Genomic DNA, 16332 nt, shown 5'->3' on the forward strand with positions numbered 1-16332 from the left:
AATATACTTTAAATGTTTTTTGTTATCTATAAAAAGTTATCAGTAGTTGTTTTATTTTCAGGCAAATCAGCTCCACAGTAGTTTCTTATGTATTTGAAATATCAAAAACGAGTAATAGCGTATTCGATGACTATCATGAATGTGGAAAAAATTGTTAATCAAGAAACTGTTATTTCCCGAATATTTTTCTGTACATGCATTGGAACAACTCTACATCTACTTTACTTGTGTGGTAAATCTTTAAAAATTTAATCTTTTGTGTGATTTTTCTTTACAGTTGTAATAAAAGTCGTTATGAAGCAAGTCGTTAAAAATTGTAAAAAAAAAAAAACGACAAAATGTTATTTAAAAAAGTACAGGAATTAAAATTATATAAAATATTAAAGATATTGTGTTAGTTACGATTACAATTTTGGCTCTGGTGACAAATGCAGTAGTCATCGTGTGACTTGTGAATAAAAGTGTAACGAAACTTTGTTACTCTCAACAACGAATAACTGGTATACTTGGCCAACTATCAAATAACGAGCCCATTCAAATTAATTTTCATCAAATTATGCGAGAATACTTTGTTTTACAGGGAGAAAAAAGAAAATTTCGGAATACTTTGTAAAGTCGTTGTTTAATTACCAACAAAACCCTTTAACAAGGGCACAATCAAATTAAGCGTAATGCAGCGCTCGCTTACAACTGATTTCCCGGCGTCCCTTCATCTTCACTAACGCCGGGTAAAAATTTATCACATACGTCGCATTAGCATCATCGTGAATAATTGCGAGCGTCGTGTATGAAACCGACGTCTATTTTTGTGAAACAACGAAGGGGAAAAAGCCGCGGATTGCATCGATTTTTGCGCCCTGCCTCGACTTCCCGTCTCGGCTTCCTGTCGCTCTTCATGAACCCAATTAAGCTCCTCGCAACGGCGCAAGCGGCATCTGGATAATTAATCACCAAAAATAGTGTCGAGCTTATTGCACGATTCGGGTCCGAGACAACGACGACGGCTCGTGAAGGATTCCGGGAGAGCAGCGACTCTTTTTTACACACCCACGGACGATCAGCTTTTGCTTTTTGCGTGCCGTGTAATATCATCTGCTTTCCTTCTCCTGCGACATTGAGCTGCGGAGGTAGTATATAGGTACGTGGGTAGTGTCGGTAAGGGGTGGTGCACACATACATAGACAGAGGGAGTATCGAAAATATGACATCGGAGGCGTGCGTAGTCGTCGAAGTAATAACCGAATCCAATATTCGTTCTTTTCAGCGGCTCCCTGCTACCAGCAGTCACCCCTACAGCTGCTCTCGCTCTCTCGCTCTTTTCCCAACGAAAAAGTGAAATTTGCCTCCCGAGACAGGATCTGTCAGCGACAGGACGTCTCCACGTACCTTTGGCTTTTTCGCGACTATACTTCCCCGGGCCGCCTATCTCTTTTTCGTTTTACATTTATTTTTCCTTTGCTGCTAACATTCCACGGATCATTTTTTTTTTCTTCATCTTGTCTTTGATGGAGTGTTTGTGCGAGCTTCTTCTCTTGTAGGGGCTATTTGCGTGAGTCATGAAAAATATGAGCCACTTGGTGCAAGTTGTAATTTTTACAGGCCAAATCGCATCGAGTGGTATCACATCAAAATTAACCATTTCATAAGGAAGGGAGTACAATGCCGCAACTTGATTGTTGTACAGTATTTCTTTTTTTTTTTTTTTTTTTTTTTTTTTCAAGCCACGCTTAGTTATATATGTACTGATCCTATAATTGTCAAGAATCAAACCATCTGACAATGTTCATGCAAGACAAAAAAAGAATAATCTTCAAATAGTACATAGTATATCTGAATGAAATATATAAACTGAGACGTGAAGGAATTATCCGTTATCATGACCGATCAATTAAAAAATATACTATACAATTTGATGTCGGTAAAGGTATCCTTGTACCCAAAATTTTCAGTAAAATGAAAGGGGCACACACACGTACGATTAGCAGCAATCTGAGATCTGATTTACGAGCACAGCAGCAGTCGTGGGGCGAGGGAGTATATATGGGGAGACGTTTACGGATAGCCGTAGCTATGGTATTCATCGGCCGAACAATCATTCCATCCGTCGATCTGTATGCTCGCTTGCATTGGTTTAATCGAATCGATGTCGGGAAAACTCTAGTACACTTATTTGTTGTCGAATATTGTGCAAGAGACGTGTGCAAAACAAACTAAGTGACTGACTACTTGTAATGACTGCACGGTTTTGTGAGACCGAACGACAGTTATGTGAGTGGCTTGTAATAAAGCAATCATTTTGAGGACTATCAGAACATGTTGAATCATGTATTCATGAATCCTTCAAGTTTAAGGACCAGTTGGGATGAGCAAGGTTCTTATAACTTTTATTTTTCATAACTGGTTCATTCGACCCTATTCATTGTCTAATTTTTTTGATATATATACGAAGCTGCTGTTAACGAGTAAGCAGCAGGTGAAAAATTTCAATTTCTTCGTCATTCGAGAGGTTTAACGAATATCATAAGAAGAAAATAATACAAATTGGCAAAGACTGGATGAACAATAAAAAGATACTCGAATGGAGATATAAATGTAAAGAAACACGATCATAAATACAAAGATTTGACGGTGAACAAAGGGAAACCGAGCTTAAAACCGAAAAACAAAGACCAAAGTGAGAACCAAGTTATGACACAGAAACATGGGTTAGAAAAAGGATTTTAAATTAAGGACGTGTACACATAGCCAAATCCACTTTGACAGCAGGTGTATTAACATTTAGATAGAGACCCAAGTCCAAAATAGACATTAATGACGAAGAAAAACCACTTGGGTGTATTAACTTTACTTGATTTTCCGAACTGACCGAATTCACTTATCAAAAAAACCAATCAACGTTGAAAGAACCGCAATAGACGAGATGAAAACGCAAGAATCAAAGACAGGCTTTGAAATCGAAAAATCTTTCCGACCTCTGCAAGCAAAATTACAAAATCCAATAAACTGCCACGGCAGTAGCGCAGTATAGCGAGCGACAGGCGCGTGCTCCGTGGAAATAGAGTCGCCCGAGCCGGCCACATAAAATAATCCTTGCTTCTCGCTCGGGTTTTCCTCCTCCGCTTTCATCATCATCCTCGTCTTTTTTTTTTCTTCTTCTTCTTCTTCTTCTATCACCACATCTGCCACTCAGGGGGCAGTCGGCGCTGTCTTTATGTAGTACACGCACCAAATTGGCCTTCCGATTCGTGACCCGTTCGCGTAAACGCTCGCCGTGTAGTAATCGGAAGTAGCGATTTGCGCTATTCTGCCCGGCAAAAACTCCGGAATCGGATTTTCTTGCGATTACGTCCGCGCATAACTACCACTGGTGCCTTCGTTTTTCTTCCCCAGTCGATAATTCGATTTCGAGCAGCGTGGCAGCGAGGGACCGTTTAGGTGGGACTTTTTCTTTCGACTTGCAGCCGCTGTGGTCTGCAACGGTGGTTCAGGGGATTGGGAATTCATCAACCGGTGATTGAGTTGAGGGTCTTTGGAGGATTCAATTTGTCGGAGGAATAACCGTCACATGATTTCTCGAAGCATCTTTTCCTCGAGGAATTGCAAGATGTACTACTATAAAAGTTTTTTCAACCCCAAACCTTCAGAACCATCATCTAGCTTCTGCATATATTTGTAATGTAAACAATTTTTGCGTGTACTAGGCCACTACATATACATTATTTTCAACTAAAATCAGATGTCAGTGTATGTTTGAATCCACGCCCTTGTTTTCTATACGGAAAACCTTTGACTTGACAATCAAATGGAGATTTATGTTTTCGTGTCCATTTTCAAATAGTAATATTTTTGTGGCTCTTACATTTGGATTTTTCATGATTCCATACTTTTTTAGCTCACTAATAATTTTTACTTTTGAGTCTTTGTTCACTTTTGCCTCTCAGTGTCTTTTGTTTTCATTGTATTTTCAGGAAGTTGAAATATTTCCACCCCTTTATCCATATCTAACTATTTTACACAAACATGATTTTTTTTTTTGGGATATTATTTTATTCGTGACTCAACACCACGCATGAGATATTTCTGTTCATCACGTATTTTTTTAAGCAACACTACAAAAATGCATGACATACGTTTGTCGGTACCCAACAAGAGGGGAGAAGCCTCTGTCGATCGCCGTGAAATGATAAACGGCGCGCATTTTCCAAGAACGAAGAAACAGGCGGTTAAAAACAAATCTACGAGTGAAACCGAAAAACCTCCAGTCGCGCCCCGAATTAGCCGTTGACGCCCCCCTCGTCCGTATACTTGCGACGCGCATTATCATAATTCCTCTTTTCGCTCACCAACGTATGCACGCACATCCGCGTTCAGCTCCACGGGGAGGGAAAGAGCGAACTTTTCCAAGAGTTTCCCCCAACCCCACCAGAAAAAATCTCGTTAATCATTCGCGTGTCGGCCCCACTTGTAAATCCGCAATTACAATTGCACCCGCCTCCACACGCGCGCCCGCAAACGAAAACAAAAATACGTACCTACAAAGCGAGTGCGTTTATGGATGCTCGTACACGCCAATAGGGGTTGGGGGTTACCACCCTTGCACAGGACGAAGACATCTGCTTTGCATACGGGGAAAGAAGTGGTTTGCCCCGCAATGTGCGGCAATCCCCCTCCCCGTTGCGCGGATTACACGTCTCACTCGAGATCCCAACGTGTTTTTCGTCATTGCTTCGCTATTTGTAACCCAAACATCGGCCATATGATGTTAATACGTATGCTTTTTCTCTTGCGTTTCGTAACTCTGGAGTTTTGGGTTACACCCGGGGTAATTCATCACTCATCCTTTGCGCTACCATGAATTTATCGTATCGAATTTATGATTAATCAATGTTGATTAATCAAAAGGCAACAATGTTGTCTCAGAGGTGCTCGAGCAGTGAAATTTGAAATGCGAGCCATTTTGTTATCACCTAACCATCAGTAATTGCAATGTTCACGAGTAGGATTTTAAAAGATTTCATGTTATCAAATCGAAATGATTTGGCCTCGTTGAAAAGTAATTAAAAATAAGGTATAAAATCACACGAAATCCGAGATGCGATGAACAATGAGGGGCATCGCTATTGCTGATGGGTACTAGAGATCCTGCGCGTGTGTACGTATATTTTTAAATAACGACACTTGCAAGCTTTCGCAATATCCATTTCTCGGATCGCGATAGAACTCGCGAAACTATATATTACCTTGCAATCATGGAGTTTCCCTTTGAAATGGCAAAAAACGAAATCATGAATATTATCGTTGCTGCGGAGAGGCGATCGCAGTACAATTGAAATTACCGCTGGAAACTAACACTGACAGCGTATCGGTAAGTCTTCGCAATTATGATTCTGGGAACAATTCATCAAATGTTGGAAGGCATAGAAAATTTGGATGTAACGTTGAAGCGAAACACTCGAGATCCGAGACCCCAGGGAGGTGCCACTCTTCTCGGCAACCGTAAAATCATTGGGACCCCTCAACCTAAAGAAGCACCTAACGCCTGGCAGTTCGCTAATGCAAATTTCATAAGCGCCTTTGTACATGCACCACGAAGCGGGGAACGTCGGTGCGAGGACAACAAAGCAACAATATATACCGCAAAGAAGTTTTTCTCCTCTGACTTGGCCCTTTTGAAAGCAGAGCGGAGCAAGAAACAATGGCGCTCCTCGACGAAATGAATCGACAGTAGAGCGGGCAGGTGCAATTACACATACCGATTGTCTCGTTCTTTCTTATGCATCTCTTTTCGCCACCCCCTTTGTTTTTCCTTTCTGCTAAAGCACCGTATTACCCACAGACATCAGTCGTCGACTCGTCAACTGACCGTGGCCTCTTGAGTGTGACTGACTCAAAGTTCTCTTTTCAACGCAATTCGTCACTTCCCCCCATTGGTTATCGACTGTATAGCCTTTGCTCGCGCGAGAGAGCCGATTGTCCTTTCCGCGGGTGGTGTGAGTTTTTCTCCTTGAGAAGGATCTCCGTGAGGTGTGAAAATTTGTCTTTCGAGTACACACGTTTCGGTGAACAATTTTGGTTTTTATTGGAAAACGGGGTGACAAGGGTTTGGCTTGCCTCCACCCCCTCACCTCTTGGTTCTATATGGCGGACGAGACTCTCCGTCGATTTAATTACTTTTCGGATCGCAATGAGACTTTTGTTTTAATCGAAATTAAATTTAATTGCTAATTCGCAATGGTTTGTATAGGCTCTTTTTTGTCTGTTTGCTACAATGGAAGATCGTACTCGAGATTACAATTAAAGATCTCCAGCATTAGTTCCTTAACTTATGAAATTTTCATTTTGAAAAAATTTAACATGTCCAGCGTGGGTTTAAAATGGCTAACAAAGATATTTGATAGTCGTGCTTATGAAATGCACGACAAGATGTTCCAATTGCAACAGCCGGACCGAATCTATTTGTACGTATAGCTGGGATGGTAGTTGGTAGTACACAATAGATCGATTTAATTGTAGATTAAAATGTATACTTTCGTCATGAATTCAGTTAGTTTATCGAAATTTAAGTGACACACGAATTCTATAACTGTTTCTTATTAAAATATGCAGTACCTACCCCCCGTTCGTTCAATCAAAAAACGTCGGTTTCTCGATGATTTGCACTTTGTCGTAGGTACAATCATCGTTTGATCTCCCCTATTAACTAGCTCGTAAAAACCAACCCTTATCGCGTTGTAATAAATTCCGGAGCATATAAGTACTATATTGATTCAACATCGGTGGGAGATGGGAGATGTGACTTAATTAAGGTCAGGTGAAATTTTCCCAGCGATAAGGCGCTCTCTACGTAATCGGAGTTCGCGCAAGTGTACCGTTTCCTACGCTCTTGTAACTCTGAGCCCTCGAACTTTATAAAATAGTAGCTTGGCACGAATTCTCTGATAAAAAGGAATTTGTAGACCTTGGAGTGTAATTTTCGTAAATGTTAGAATCAAGATAGTTCTGATACGGTCCAGGTTTGTTTATTGAATGGAAAATCCGAACCCGTGAAACAAAGTTGTTTTGTGGGCGAAGTGTTGATTAAATTTTATAAAAACTCTTATTATAACGACAAGGATCTGTTTCTTGAATGCTTTTTTAATTACTCGATAACATTCAACAACAAATTGAGCACACGTTGTTTAAAAGTAGGTCGCTTCATGCGTTAAAAATGAATTACGTTATCAAATTCACAGTCATACGTACATATACGAGTATAAGTTTTCTTCAATATGACAATACTTACTCAAATTTTATAAGATTTTACTTATCAAAGTTCTTTTGGGTTGGATAAATTCGTGATGTAAAAAACTGGAGTAAGCGTTTTAGTGAGACAAGTCATTATCAAACACACATAAGGCATTAAAAAACCAAATGGTAGTTTATGAGCAAGTTTATCTCTTTTTCGTACTGATGTTTGTAATTTTAGTCTTTCCAATTCAGGTCACATCTCTAGGGATACAGTTTTAATCACTAGCGTTATTAAATTCGACGTGGTACAATACAAGCTTTTCACTAGCTTTTAATTTTTGAAACCTAAAGTTTTTCACACTCCCCAAAGTATTATTATCCTGCCAACATGTAATCCCAACATCTTCCCGCGACTGGCGAAGTACAGCGGAAGTTTCCCGAGCTGGCAGATGGATGCGCGCCACAGCTGGAGTTGTCGGATTTGCTTTACTTCCGCTTGGCGGTACCAACGGGGGCGAGGCAAGCCAAGGGTGGGAGGAACAGTCGGTGAGGTCCGTCGAATCTTCAAACTTATCTTCAAATGAAAGCCTAGCCCATCGCCTGACCTCATACTTTGCTATACTCTCCACCCTCGCCTCCTTACATTTGGGGTTTGAGGTGTATGTACGAGACATTGTTATTGAACGTGCGTTCGTACGAAAATCATATTGTTTTCTTAATCCGAGTCAGCGGATGCTCACTGACTTAGCAGCTTAATCTAATAATTAGGGACCAAATTTTTATCGATTTAGTTATTTTAGTAGTGCATGTTGTCCATTTTAGATTTTGTATTTAATCCTCACGTTCGAAAAATCGTAAGCTGTAAAGAGTAAAGTAGAACTGACTCGTACTTTTGTCATAGAGTTTTATCTCGTAAGAACAACTATTTCGGAATTGAGATTAATTGTCTGCCGAAAACAAGTACCATATGAGCAGTATTTACTGTGTCTGTGTGTACACATAAATTCTTAGGACTTGAGTAATTGTTATTTATTAGAAATGAAGTTTGAAAAATAATTTTGTTTGTGAAGAAAAATTTTTTATTAATAATAAAAAGATTATTACATCACCCTTATTTGAAAAAAATCTGCCCCAAAACGACCCATCAGCCGTCTTACTTGCTTATGCATTCGTTAAAGTACTCAAAGACAACAAATTTCAGGACCGTTTCGACGAGGACAAAGTAAAAACAGTGCTTGGTGTCCGTTTCCGAGTAGTTTATTCTAAGATGCAGATCCTTCGACGTCACATTCTTGATGTCAAGTTCGGTTAGATTGACGGTCTCGGTGACGCTTCCATTAATTTTCACCTCAATCAAACCGACTATAATTCTCACGCCACTTGAATCCGCCATTATGACATCAAACGTCATAAGAAAGATGCCCCCTTGGCGCTGGTTGAACAACATATCCGTGTACTTTGTACCCCACGAGAACGTGGTGTTTAGCATAATGTGGCCACTGGTATTCAATTGTATACAACGGATCTCCAAGCTTTTCGAGTTGTCCCAGTGGCAGAACGAGTAGTAGCCGTAGCTGTTTGACGCCTTAGCGGACAAAACCAGTCCCCAAATATTACGTACGTAATAATCTTGGACCAAAATGGTTTCTGAGCCGTCGAAGCTCACGTGACTGACGTTCATGATGACGCTACACTTGTTTTCATTCTCGAAGTTGACTAAAAATGCTCCACTTTTTTCATTCAGCCGATCCACGACCAACGCTTTCGTGTAACGCTTCGAGGGGAAGGGGACTTTGCCGACTAGTTGACCTGGAAATAATCGAAAAACGTGGCATTAGCAAATTCAGGCATAATACATAACACGAATATAATTATATTACCATGTTCGTTGTATTGGAGAATGCACGTTTTAGGCTGGGCGCCGCACGACCCGTCGTCATCCACGCAAATGTAGAAGTAATGACGGTAAGCCAGGAGAATGTAGTAGTCGGTCCGAAATACGTAATGGATGGTGGTGCAGTTGACCATGTCGATGAGGCTGACCCACCTGTACGTGACATTATCCCCGCGGGTCTTCGAGGACCACTCGAAAAGGACTTTTTTTCCCGCAAGCATACTCTTGACACCAGCGTTGTGTTTCAAGTTGATGCCCGTGTGTAGATTGATGTCGTGGGTCTTTGGTACCGTGAGCATGACGTTGCAACTAGTTTTGGTGTTGTTCACCATCTTTGTCTGGAATCGGCAATCAGCCCCGTGCTGATCTTCGTTGATGTAGCAGACTACGTAAGAAAGACTTCCCTCGATGTTTTCGGATATTCTGTAGAAGAAGTTGGGAAAATAGTCCTCGGAAAAAATTTTGGCAAAAGTCTGCTTCTCAACCGGCTGCGTGGTGACGCACAGAAGACCGACGGCCACGAGGGCTGCTTTAAAAATCGGCATTTTCCAATGTACTTTCCTGAGAAATGAAAGAGAGGTGAAATCAGTATCTGGATTTTAATTGTTCTAGTTCAAATAAGTATACAGGTAGGTACGTAAAAATAGTCGGATCGTAGATATAAATCGAAGCAAAAAAAAAGCTCTAAAGGGCTTTTTAATGACTTTACTCAATGATGATGCAGATATATAGTAATAATAATATGTTTGAGGAGTACTTACCTGAGATTTTAAAGTAGTTCAAAAGATGGTACGTGAGGCTCGTATACAAAAATCTCTACCACTGACCACTGCACTGTTCTTCTGTCAGTTTGTACTATCACTGGACTTTTATTTTAGAAGTAAAAGTTCTTTCGTAATTTTGAAACCAAAATTTTGACGACAAATTATGATTGCTTTATCGCTTATCGTTATCATACATTTATCTGCTGTTCACATAAAGATAACTAGCGCACAACTATTTGTACTTGCACGTATATAATATGATGATTAATAGTAGTGATGTGAAAATTGTTGAAATAATTTTAATCAACTACTATATTAACTTACCAGATAATAACCATGAAAAATCCACATTTACCTCATATTTGAGGTAAAACAGATACACAAGAACTATATCTTAGTTAAAGCAATTTAAAAAAAAAAAAAAAAAAAAAAAAAAAAAAACAGTTCAATAAACTATTATTTTGCAGCTGTTACACATAATATGCCAGAGTATAGGTTATAACGCTGATACTCTCAGCAAAGCTTGCGTGTTACTATTTAACCTTGCTACATCTGAAGAAGTTTTTTTGTGTATTTTAAGATGAGCACACTGAAAAAGTCAATGTGCAATGGGTTTAAGGAAAAAAATTAAAGAATACGCGATGACTCTGCACTACCATTCACAGAAGAATTAAAATATTTGGACATAATTTAAATTATAACTTGAAATTCTTGGTTTTAAATGTTATTTTTTTACGGAAAAATATCGTTATATATCAATTAGTAATGGGAACGTTACTTAGCCGCAATTCGACAGTAGATAAGAAAAGGCCCAGTCGCAATTCGACATACATTAGAAAACGAAACTCATCGTTCAGCGGCAACTCGACACTTTTCTCTTTCCATCCGCAATTCGACATTTGCGATTTTTAAAAACATTTTTAATCATCATGTAACTATAATAAAATAATAGTTAACTTTTTATGTAAAGTAAAGATATAAATTCTTAAATTGTTATATTAATTTAAATAAATGCATTTAAAAATAACGTTATAAAGTATTTATGGAATTTTTCTATACTATATTTAATTACGTAAGAAAGTGTAAGAAGGGGTCTAAAAAAATCTCACTCTTTCTTATAAAGAGGGAATGGTGGGAGTCGAAAATCTTTGAAAAAGCCCTTATACGTAATTTAAGAACGGTCTTTTACGGTTTAACTACGATCTTAGATATTTTAGAGGAATATTAAAATTCGTTTGTAAATTAAATAGAAAAAGTCAAAGTTTGTTAATAAAAATTAATTTAGTCAAAAAACAAAGTCATTTTTGTTGTTGTTGAAAGTATTTTAAACAATGAACTAGGTTACATAATATCTGAACACTGTTTTATTTAATGATTCATTTAGATAATCATAGGAGATTGAATAAGCCGTTGTAAGACCATAAAGGCGTTGCCTTGACAATCTTGCTTAATTTCTTAACTTAAATAATAAACAGTAGCTTGTTTCAATTAAAACAATTCCGTAATTACGTTAAAAATTATGTTTTTTAGTAAATTTACACACATTTATGTATTAATATTTTTATAAAATTTTTTCCGCATATTAAAATGTATTTAAATAAATGATCTACTCGATGGCGTACTTAAATGGCGTTGAGCTTTTATTCCCATACATCTTCTACTGGTTAAATTATCAATTTTTGCAAAAATATTTTTCGTATATATTTTGTATATTTTAAGGCTTGCAATTCGTGTTGTGTTTAGTATTAAAACGTTATTTATTTCCATTAAAGTGTAGCTCATTGTGTGACATTAATTGACTCGCTTTTGAGTTCAGATGTGATTTCTGCGAACAATTTCGCTAGGGAATTTATTTTGCATTCTTAACCCTGTGTCACTCAGTTCTCTTTGTCTCCTCTGTGGTATGATATCATTTTTTGTAGAATGGCATAACTTTTGTCATTTGTTTTATTTTTCACCAAGAAAAATATATTGGCATTTTTTACTCTCTTGCAACATGTTTTTTTTTTTGTTAATTATGATTAATTTAACCTTAACCAATATATTATTACAGTACACTAAGTTACTGATTACCGTCAGTTTATCATACAAAAGAAGTGTCTCATCCACTGTAGTGAACAACTAAATAATTAACTGGTAAAAATTAAAATCCAAATATAATATTTTCCACTCACGTATTGGCTTTTAAAATTAACGAGGTAATTTCAGCTCCTTAAATATCGAGTACACATTACGTACGCGTATAAATAAAAGCTTGCGTCTATTCTTTAACTTCATCTCGATAGCCCACCCACATGCATATATATTTTCCTTTTTACGAGAGTAAGACAATCCAGTATTGTAGTCTGGTTCTTTTATGTTCGTAAACAAGCGCGTAACTCTTTTCGGTATGTTGGAGATAACAAGGAACCAAAAAGTTGGGACAAACTTGTTTCGATTCGCTTTTATGGCCCTTAAAAAGTACCACAGTCGCGATTTCGGATTTACCCAAGCGAGTTCGTAATTTGCAATTAATTGCCAACTCGTATAATTTAGTACAATGACAAACTTTGTACGCTTCTGCAATACGTGTAATCCAATTTATCCCAACGCAGTCGAGCTTGTCACTGTAAAATTGTTGAATCAAGAGTATATCCGAATACCTTCTTAACAATAGACTCCAAGAGACGATTGTCCCCAACAAACATGTACATTTTGTTCCCCAACAACCCATAGTCCTATTAACCAAATCTGGAAAAAGGCCCCCAGCAAAAGCAGTAGAGCCCCTGCGAAATCCTCGCTGGACGATAGACTGTCCCAGAAAACGACTCAATAAACCTCCGCGGCGCATCACCCTGCTCCCTTCCCATTTTTCGACACCACCGAGGCGTCCGATGGGGCGTTGGTGGCGGCACACCAGAATCAATCGCCAACTGCCTCTCCACCCCGCGAACGCTCCTTGCCTCGGGATTAAAATTAGAGCCATCGAGTACCTCCGTGCGTCTATATCCGTCCGCGTGTGTTCGCGGATAGCCTCCCCGAGTCAACACTGAGCGAGGGAGAGGGTAGCCGTACTCCCGCAGGAAGGTGTTTGCCGGGTCCAAAGTCGAAAATCTTAATCCACGGCGCAAGGAGGGTACCGCCCTCGGCTCGGAGGGGCGGCTCCCTTGCGAGTCCATTGGACTAGCCAGGCGTGGGTAGGGGCCGCGATTTTTGCGCGCGCCGCCGGTGCGCGGCTGCCGCGAGTGCGAGCCGGTGGCCCGCGCCGGTGAAGCTCCTCAGTCGACGCCGAGCGTCCGCCGATGAGCGCACGGGACCACGCGCCCTTCTGACTTTCATGCGGTTTGAGGGACGATTTTTCGCGATTTCGCCATGACTGTCTCGAGGGAGTGTCTCCGTCGTGGTCCACGCGAGTTGTTTGCCGATGGACGATCGGCTACGAATCACTTGTGAGCCATTTTTTTACCATTTCTAGGATGAACCGCGTCCGAGTGCGTTGATATCGGTTTTTAGACGCATTCGCGAATCAAAGTCTTCGTTGAGGAATTGAGTAAAGGATGTTCCTTCGTCGGCAGAGTCCAGGCGTCGCAAGGTGCCGATAGAAATTTGAAGGGAACAAAAAAAGGCAGAGTTGGGGGTTGAAATATGGATCGGCGCCGATTCGACCACAACCGGAACGTCATAGGGGTGAACGAGAAGTTTGTACCAGAGCCGATGTCCGTGTGTTGCGAGGACGTCGGTGATCCACGGATGCCAAAAACGGGGATGTCGACGACGGTGGGCCGGAGGCGGGGGTTGCCCGCCGCGATAATGGCACTGCTCACCGGCACGTGGCTCGTCGCGGTGTTCGCCGCTGCGGTGAACGACGTATCGGCTGCTTTCACGACTGGCAAGTGATTTTTTGGTTTTTACTGTGGATTCGTTGCGTTGGATGGGTTGTTGATGAGTCCTTGGTAGAGAGAGCCAAGTGTTATATAATAACTCGTGAGTGGGTTGGCGGTGATTTTCGATTCAAGGTTTTGGATTGGAAAATTAAACCAGAAAAATATTCTTTGTGACCCATAAAGCTTTATTATGATTTTATTTTTTTCAACATAATACCCTTTAAATAACCATTTTTAGCACCAATATCGACGATACTTACAACTCATTTGTACGTTTTTCAAGTTGTATAATTTTTTCATCCTAAACGATGATTCAAATAGGGAATCACTACGCATTAATTTCCATCGCGCAGGGACTATGTAATTCCTTTTACTCTCATAAAAATGAGATCAAAAAATTAAAGTCTTGTCATAGAAGTCTTATGCAAAACTGGGAGTTGCTCTCGCAAACTGTCAGTACGCCAATTTATTCCATATTTAATATAGAAAATAAAAAAAATTTATACCTGGTATGGATCGCCTTTGTGTCATCCACTAAACATGGATTACATATCTATTTCGACTGATTATTAGAACGAAGCACTTGGTTCTACGTCCAACTTGTCTATTTAATTATAAAAACATATCTATAGCCTACGTGACAACAAAAGGTTCCTCGTAGTCGTCAATTTCTTTGGCGAATTTCATCTTGAATCCCTGCTTTCCATCGTCAGCAAGACTCTATTTGACAAATTTAAAGGGTATCCGCATACAAAATTATTACCCTACATCTATAGTTTTAGATCCCTTTGAAAGTTAAATAGCTTCTACAACACTTAAGAGCTAGGACTTACGAAAGAAATCCCCTCAAATGCAACAACGTATGTAATTAGTGCTAAAACTGAATAAAGTAATGTTTGTGCAACCTTTATCTGCCAATCTGTTACTTTGCGCAGCCCATCGTGAGATATGTGATCCACTTTAAAAACATGCCAATCTCGTGTATTCATATGAAAAACCATCTACTGCACCGCACCGAAAATTTCACGGCCCATTTCCATACCACCCTGTACACACAGCACTATAAACTCGTGTATCGTACTCCGGATCGCCTTCGTGTACTTCGAGCCGGTCAATTGCCACGCGTACAAGCGTACGCATATGTATTACACCCGGGGAGAGGGAAGTTTACCCTCGCACGCACACACCCGTTGTATCGCGATCGGCATTACGATAGGCGAAGGCTCTCTCTTTATCCTATCGGTATCAGGAGCTTTTAGGGTGGTGGTAGCATGTGAATTCGAAGCGTCCGTTCTGGCGCTCCATTATAGCCGGGGCTGTTTGCACACGTATGTATGTATGTATGTATACCCTTGCTCTTGTTCGGCTGTATGACGGACACGAGGAGGGGGTGAGGGCTCGATTGTGCGTATAATAATTCTTCGACCGAAGGGTGGCAGGGGGTGTGTGTAGGCGCGTTTAACGTGACGCAGGTGAAGTGACGTCCCCGAAGATTTAACGCGCGAGCCATGGACAGGTAATCTCCGGCTTTAATTTCGGTCTCGTTAAATCAGCCGATTCGCGGGTGGGGAGGGGATGGACGCGCGTTCGATTTAAATTTTCGATTGGATTTTTCAACAAGGAGGAGTGCGATAGGATTCGTGAGTGTTGCGAGCGATGGTACGCGGGGAGTGTTGTGTTCGTTTTAACAATTTTTTTTTTATTTTTTTTTTTTTTATTCATTCTTTTAAAGAACGAGCGTGCTGTTTCGTGTGCGTTTCAGTCGGATGTAAGGGAAGGCTCCGAAAGTCTTGCTGATGACTCGGCAGTTTGGGCTCTAGATAAATGGACGGATAAGTTGAAATTCATATCATAGCCAACTGATTTTTTTTTTGAGGCTTGATATTGTTCATTTCTCTGGGGGTGCCAATTCACTTATTTTTTATGTAAAATGTAATCAGTGGACATCTCGGTGGTAGGAGAGGGAAGAATTAAAAAAAAAAAAAAACACTTTCTAATGCTTGAAAGCGATCGAATCGTCAACCAAACTAAAAGCATCGAGATCGAAAATCTTCGTGATTGATTCGGCGATTGGAATAAATCACGAAAATCTCACGCGAATGGTGCATTCATCAACAACTCATATCTTGTGATCAATTCATGTTATGATATCCCAACGATGACTTTCGTATTAAACAACGTAATGTTAGACGATGTTAAAAGTATAGAAAAGAAACTCATTGATTCGCTTCTGGTGAACCTTGTACTAGCTAAAAGTATCATAGTTTACCACACAGTAACTGCTACCCATCCTTCATCCCCATCCATATAATAACCAAACAGAAACTGTCACCTGTACAATTCAATGTTTTTTTTTCTTACCAATCATCATACTAACATATAAAATATTGGTTTATATACTAAACAATAACGCGAGCAAACTTTATTTACAGTAAATTTCCCAACGCTGTTTGCAATCAATGCACGATCGGTGTTATCTATCAGATGTGGTGTATTTAAATAGAGTACAACAACACTCTACATCACAAAATACACTGGTGGAACATACAACATATTCTTGCATTATTTATTCGAGCTTGTTTAT

General features: G+C 39.8%; 2 protein-coding genes across 2 annotated transcripts in view; one reads left to right on the forward strand and one right to left on the reverse strand.

The window, feature by feature from the left end:
• Positions 1 to 8342: 8342 nt before the first annotated feature.
• Positions 8343 to 9933, reverse strand: LOC149374489 (uncharacterized). The gene is made up of 3 exons (XM_089593251.1): positions 9883 to 9933; positions 9108 to 9682; positions 8343 to 9036 (listed from the first exon to the last, which is right to left on the reverse strand). Exons 2-3 carry the CDS (start codon positions 9664 to 9666, stop codon positions 8381 to 8383), a joined length of 1215 nt encoding a protein of 404 aa, XP_089449377.1. The 5' UTR covers positions 9667 to 9682; positions 9883 to 9933; the 3' UTR covers positions 8343 to 8380.
• Positions 9934 to 13318: 3385 nt separating this feature from the next.
• The window catches only part of LOC106636937 (lachesin), a 168353-nt gene continuing 165339 nt past the window's right edge, over positions 13319 to 16332 (forward strand). Inside the window, exon 1 of the mRNA XM_089593077.1 lies at positions 13319 to 13753. Within this exon, the coding sequence (XP_089449203.1) occupies positions 13510 to 13753 (244 nt within the window). The 5' untranslated portion in view covers positions 13319 to 13509. The remainder of the gene's footprint in view (positions 13754 to 16332) is intronic.

Source organism: Copidosoma floridanum, unplaced genomic scaffold, assembly GCF_036245765.1.
Source record: "Copidosoma floridanum isolate Cflo_tuat_1 unplaced genomic scaffold, Cflo_Japanese_pri ptg000019l, whole genome shotgun sequence".
Classification (NCBI taxonomy): Eukaryota; Metazoa; Arthropoda; class Insecta; order Hymenoptera; family Encyrtidae; genus Copidosoma; species Copidosoma floridanum.